Source organism: Girardinichthys multiradiatus, chromosome 3 (assembly GCF_021462225.1).
Source record: "Girardinichthys multiradiatus isolate DD_20200921_A chromosome 3, DD_fGirMul_XY1, whole genome shotgun sequence".
In the NCBI taxonomy this organism is placed as follows: Eukaryota; Metazoa; Chordata; class Actinopteri; order Cyprinodontiformes; family Goodeidae; genus Girardinichthys; species Girardinichthys multiradiatus.
Window position 1 is genome coordinate 28,968,145 of NC_061796.1, and position 6,784 is coordinate 28,974,928.

Here is a 6,784-nt window from a genome sequence, read left to right on the forward strand (position 1 = left end):
ACTCCCAGCCTGGTTCATCACTCAAAACCCCAATCATGGGTAAGACTGCCGACCTGACTGCTGTCCAGAAGGCCACTATTGACACCCTCAAGCAAGAGGGTAAGACACAGAAAGAAATTTCTGAACGAATAGGCTGTTCCCAGAGTGCTGTATCAAGGCACCTCAGTGGGAAGTCTGTGGGAAGGAAAAAGTGTGGCAGAAAACGCTGCACAACGAGAAGAGGTGACCGGACCCTGAGGAAGATTGTGGAGAAGGGCCGATTCCAGACCTTGGGGGACCTGCGGAAGCAGTGGACTGAGTCTGGAGTAGAAACATCCAGAGCCACCGTGCACAGGCGTGTGCAGGAAACGGGTTACAGGTGTCGCATTCCCCAGGTCAAGCCACTTTTGAACCAGAAACAGCGGCAGAAGTGCCTGACCTGGGCTACAGAGAAGCAGCACTGGACTGTTGCTCAGTGGTCCAAAGTACTTTTTTCGGATGAAAGCAAATTCTGCATGTCATTCAGAAATCAAGGTGCCAGAGTCTGGAGGAAGACTGGGGAGAAGGAAATGCCAAAATGCCAGAAGTCCAGTGTCAAGTACCCACAGTCAGTGATGGTCTGGGGTGCCGTGTCAGCTGCTGGTGTTGGTCCACTGTGTTTTATCAAGGGCAGGGTCAATGCAGCTAGCTATCAGGAGATTTTGGAGCACTTCATGCTTCCATCTGCTGAAAAGCTTTATGGAGATGAAGATTTCATTTTTCAGCACGACCTGGCACCTGCTCACAGTGCCAAAACCACTGGTAAATGGTTTACTGACCATGGTATCACTGTGCTCAACTGGCCTGCCAACTCTCCTGACCTGAACCCCATAGAGAATCTGTGGGATATTGTGAAGAGAACGTTGAGAGACTCAAGACCCAACACTCTGGATGAGCTAAAGGCCGCTATCGAAGCATCCTGGGCCTCCATAAGACCTCAGCAGTGCCACAGGCTGATTGCCTCCATGCCACGCCGCATTGAAGCAGTCATTTCTGCAAAAGGATTCCCGGCCAAGTATTGAGTGCATAACTGTACATGATTATTTGAAGGTTGACGTTTTTTGTATTAAAAACACTTTTCTTTTATTGGTCGGATGAAATACGCTAATTTTGTGAGATAGGAATTTTGGGTTTTCATGATCTGTATGCCAAAATCATCCTTATTAAGACAATAAAAGACCTGAAATATTTCAGTTAGTGTGCAATGAATCTAAAATATGTGAATGTTACATTTTCATCATGACATTATGGAAAATAATGAACTTTATCACAATATGCTAATATTTTGAGAAGGACCTGTACATGATACCTCCACATGTTTGGTGCTGCAGCTGTACAGCCATCCTGGTCTGCTGCATTGAGATCTGGATCTCTCCTAGTGTTACTGTTCTCCATGTCTTTGTGCCCCAGTAATCCACACAGTTCACTCACATGAAAATCATTGGCCTCTGAAATGCTAATATAGTCGTAGAAGGACTCTTCCTACCTGGGTAGAAATTTAACCCCTCACTGCCTTGTTGATTATTACACATTTCTCTGCCCTCTTGTTGCCCCCGTCTCACCTCTGTTTCATTCTGTCTCCCCAGCTGGAACAGGAGATTGTGGCTTGTTTGGACTTTGTTCGGAGCGTCTATCGAGTGTTTGGGTTTTCCTTCCACTGCTTGCTATCCACACGTCCCACTCCATGCCTGGGGGAGCCTGAACAGTGGGACCACGCCGAGAAGGCAAACACACACTTTCACACACTCTGAATCACAGCCTGGGGCAAAAGAAGTCTCAGGTGGGGTGTTTAACCAGTTCTGAACTTCTTACTTATAAGATCCGGTTTGGTTGTCCACAACCTAAAAACACACTCTGAGCCACATCTTTGCTGCATTTTTTAAATGTTTTATCCAGTTTTTTTATTTCTCTGCAGGATCATACCGCAGAGATTCAGTTCAACAACACAGATCACATTCTTATCTCTGTGTCCCTGCAAACAGAGACCCTAATAACACCAGCTGTATTTATTCATGCAGTCTGATCGGTTCTTGCAGCGCTTGGAGAAGGATTTATTAGTGCTGTTGATATTAAAGGATTGGTGGGTTTAAAAACCCAGTTGAAAATGGATTGTTTATGAATTCAGTTGAAAAACAGTAGATGTAAGTGCAGCTCTGCGCATTGAATGACCTAAACTCTATTGTCCCATTTCCACTGGCTCTATTCAGCCCGGCTCCGCTCCACTCAGCTCGCTTTGCAAGTTTTCCATTACTGTTTTTTTCTGTACCAGTACCTAGTTTTCTGGTCCCTGCTCCTGAGCAGGTACGACCGGGGCTGAGTCGGGACTACATCTGACTACATCTACATCTGAGGCGGCTCGCTGTATTTAATTAACTACTTAAATCAGCTGATCACACATAAAATCTGCTGTTCAGATGCACAGACATTTACCCCCAAAATACACCAAACAATACTACCATGAAACAGCGTGTTTGGTTTGGAAATGTATTAATGTTCCTTAAGCGAACCAGCGTCTGCAGGAGGAGGGAGCAGCCAGAGAGCAGCTGCCCGTAATCAGACTAATTTCATCGAATATCCAACTTAAAACCAACTTCACTGCAGTCAAAAGTCTGCAGTTTTGTGCTCTAAAGTCCTTGTCCTCGTTAATGCCATGGCCAAAACTACCTCATAAAGCCCAACATTTTTACTTCTTCAGGCAAACTCTGGAGCTTCACCAGTCCAGACAGCAGCATCTCTCCTCTCCGCCGCCACATCCCATCGTCACACCTCTGATGAAGACGGACATTTTGTGTTGAAACATGTCATCACCAACAGCGCACTACACTGACGGCTGGAGACGGGTCTTCAAGCCATAGCTCCAGCCATCAGTGGGTCTGTGGAAACACAACAGGTTCTGTAGAGCGAACCCGAGTGCAGTGGAGCGGAGCCACAGCGCCAGTAGAAAAGGGGCAAATGATGGGCATTTTAAAATTAAACAAAGGGAAGAAAAGAGAAAGAGAGCTTACGTTATACCTGAGGTAGTTCGACTTGTTACTGTTGAAGCTTTGTTTCCCGGGTTTATCGGAGTCTGCTTTATTGCCATGTTTATACAGACAAAACAAGGAAGTTGACTCCGGTACACTTTGGTTAATGGTTTCAAGTTTGGCAGAACAAAAGAGTTTTAAACTTCTTGCTTACAGCAGCGGTGAAAATGCGAAGAACTCGTTCAGAGCAAACCCTAGCACCAGTTCAGCACTGGGAACCGGTTCATGCTGCTATCTGGACTGGTAAAAAACCTGCTTGCTGTGTTTATACTGCAAGTGGCAGAAATTTGCTTGCAGCTGTTAAAATCATCCTTTTACAGAATGATCGGCTGGGCTGATTTCCACTTGACCAATCAGTTAATTTTCCAGTTCATAGCTGCTCTGTACATGTAAATGTATGAATCTCCACGGTTGCCTTTGAAAGATGCTCCGTGGCGGTTTAATTTTATTCATTGTAATTTAACATCGTCGGTTCTCAGATCACACAGCTCCTTCACACAGGAAGGTGATCATAATGTGGATTAATCTTCCACATGGTCTCCTATGCCTCCTCACCTCCAGTGTCGTCTTGTGTCTGAGCAGCAGTTGGAGAAGAGTCTGCAGCAGTTTGGTGAACGATGGGACCTGAACCCTGGAGACGGAGCTTTCTACGGACCAAAGGTCAGTGGGAGGGGTAGAAATTGTGAAAAGTGCAAACATCTGCTGATGGCAGGAACTGCTATTGAACCGCTGATTAGGACCTTTCTTAGCCAACTCAGAGGTATATTGATGGACCATGAAAAAACCTTTCAGGCTAACTTATAGATGTATAGCTCCTGAAATTAAGCACTTTATACTTTATAAAGATATGATTGCAGTTGGGGTTTAGTTTGGGCTTACTGAGGTCACACACAACTTTATTTGGAAACCTTTTCTTAATAAAAAAAAAAAAATGTCAATGTATTTTATGTAAATGTGCGTTTCTGCTTTAGAAACCATTTCCAGGATCAAATGTAATTTATCTGTGAATATATAACCGCTGTAAAATAGAGGTTATAGCTTCCGAACTTCCATTTGTGCCACAGGAGCACAAATGCAGTGAATTTGGAAGTATGCGTGTGTGAAAAACATTTTAAACTCTTCACAGTTGCACCTTTTGTAGTTTGTAGTTGTAGAGGATCTCAGCTTTAGGTAGACATGATCAGGCTGAGAAAGTAGGAGGTAGGTCAAGTCAGGTTGGAGTTGTACGCAGCCTTCTTACACAAACACACATCCCTCACAGCTGTGTAGCTAGGCCACGTTGGCCACAATTTGGTTCTGCAGCTTCTCCCAGAAATAAGTATTTCAGTCCACAAAACTCTGCTTGGGCTGCAGCCGGTTTTAAGAGCTTGAAAGTCGGATTTGTTGAAAAGCAGGAGTGAGACCAGACACTAAGAACCTCTGCTCCGTTTCATCTCAGATCGACATCCAGATTAAAGATGCGATTGGCCGACAACACCAGTGTGCCACAATCCAGCTCGACTTCCAACTGCCCATCAGATTCAATCTTCAGTATGCCGGGTGAGTCGGTTCAGATCTGCTACGTTTGGCCCTCAGTTTCTAAAACATTCCTACATCTGCGCTAGTTTAAACCTCCAATCTTCTGCCATCTACTTGTCTTTTTGTAAACTTGCATGCTTGTGTGTAAGGTCCTAAAGGCCATAACTGAATAAAAGCCTAATTTAGTCGTGAATGATCAGTTATGTTTTTAATTTCTCACCGTTAGTAAGCACACTCCCTCATTCTGATTCGAATCTCTCTTTAATTCTTGTTAAACTTCTTCCCTCAAAGTGTTTCCCATCACTCAGCAAAGAAAAGGAATCCTGTCGCAGCACAGATATCATGATTTATTTGATTTTCTGGAAAAAAAAAAAAAAGAGTTGGTTACTTCAGCAGCTTTTTTAAAAATCATTAAAGCTGTCCCTCCTCATTGATTTGCATTGTGACCTAATCATCCTTTGACGTTTCTCAGACGAGACGGACAGCTGCACAGACCAGTGATGATCCACAGAGCTGTACTGGGGTCACTGGAGAGAATGATCGCTATACTGGCTGAAAACTTTGGAGGCAAATGGTGATGACATAATCATGTGATTCTTATGAGGCTGTTATTTTACAGAACACTGTTTTTACAGCTGCATCTCTATACACTGGCATATTCTAAAAACTTTAATATATGACTGTAATTCAATTAACGTGAACTCGTATAGTTTATAGAGTTATTGCATGTAGAGTGATTATATTTAAAGTGTTTCACTCTTCATTGTGATGATTAGGCCATAACCTGGTCAAAACCTTGCTGTATTTAAATCCTTTTTTGATTACTTTTATGTAATATTTAAATTTTCTAAGAAACTGAATTTTGTTTTTTCTATTTTTGTACACCATAATCATCAACATTAAGAAGGAATAAACAGTCCAATCGCTCTGGGTTCTTTGGATCTATGAGTTTCGTTTCTTGGATTAAATGCCTGAAATAAATGAACATTATATTCCAGGAAAGGAAGGTTTATTTGTGTAGCACCGTTCTTACACAGTTCATAATTTAAAGAGCTTTACAGGACAAAAGGAACAGGGAGAAAAATATCACATAAAAGCATAAAAACATGAGACATAAATACATTAAACAAAAGAAACGTTAAAATGACTTTGCATTTGTGTCCAAGCCAGGCCTCTGTGGTTGTCTCCAGCTCAGATCATGGTGATTCCTGTAGGGGGCAACAGTGAGTCATACGGCAGACAGGTCAGTCTTTGGTGGAAAACTGCCAGCAAAGTGTTCTTTGTCTAATGTTTTTTTATTTTTTTTATTTTGGTGTGATTAATTAGTAAATATGTGAACGCTTTAAGAGATAAAATCTTAAAAGGAAAACTTCTTGCTCGTTTTAAGGTGGTCGAGCAGTTCCACGAAGCTGGCTTCATGGTGGATTTAGACGATCAGGGGGCAACCTTGAATAAGAAGATTCGCTCCGCTCAGCTGGCCCAGTACAACTACATATTTGGTAAAGATGAATAATGAAAGCAGAAAATTAAAGCAACCTTTATAAATGTGGGTTTTTTTTCCCACAGATGCTCCTTCTCCTGTTTTTTTTCCATCCCTTATATCAGTGTTAACATATTTGAGCTTCTTTTTTTTTTTTTGTCCCTTGTTTTTTGCAGTGGTGGGTGATAAGGAGCGTGAGAGTGGAGCAGTGAATGTTAGGAGCAGAGGGGGTAAACAGCTGGGCAGCAGACAGACAGAGGAGGTGCTGAGGTCCCTCATACATCTACGAGACACCAGGAGCAACCAAAACGAGTTTTAATGTGGGATTGTTTGCTGGAATAGATCATGGCTTCATTGTCTGTTTTGTTACTTTGCCTTTCTTATAAATGTGAATGCTATCGATTATAATAAAAGTACATTAACACTGATGTTTATGCTCTGTCTTAGCATGTCCTTTAATGGAATTTGATGATAAATCTGTGCCCAAAAAAGTACAGAGGAGTTTTAAAGCTATTTAAAGGTCATTATCGGTCTAACATCTGCATTACTCAGATGCAATTTGTTCTCTAAAAGCCATTAAATATGAAAACAGTCAGCCTTCATAAGTTTATCAAGACATGGGAGCAGAAAAGCAGACATACCTTTAAAAGAGCGTTAGGAGGAGAGGGGATACACAGAGGTGGATTTGACTAAAATAGGAGAGGTGGACATGGTTTCAGATCCGTGTGTTTTTGTGTGTAGTGGA

At 42.4% G+C, this 6,784-nt stretch overlaps 1 protein-coding gene across 1 annotated transcript; it reads left to right on the forward strand.

The window, feature by feature from the left end:
- The first annotated feature begins 1,749 nt into the window (after positions 1-1,749).
- LOC124865793 (threonine--tRNA ligase 1, cytoplasmic-like) lies at positions 1,750-6,467 on the forward strand. The gene is made up of 6 exons (XM_047361218.1): positions 1,750-3,701; positions 4,480-4,580; positions 5,032-5,133; positions 5,730-5,802; positions 5,947-6,058; positions 6,216-6,467. The coding sequence occupies exons 1-6, from the start codon at positions 3,585-3,587 to the stop codon at positions 6,356-6,358; spliced, it is 648 nt and encodes a 215-aa protein (XP_047217174.1). The 5' UTR covers positions 1,750-3,584; the 3' UTR covers positions 6,359-6,467.
- The last annotated feature ends 317 nt before the right edge of the window (positions 6,468-6,784 follow it).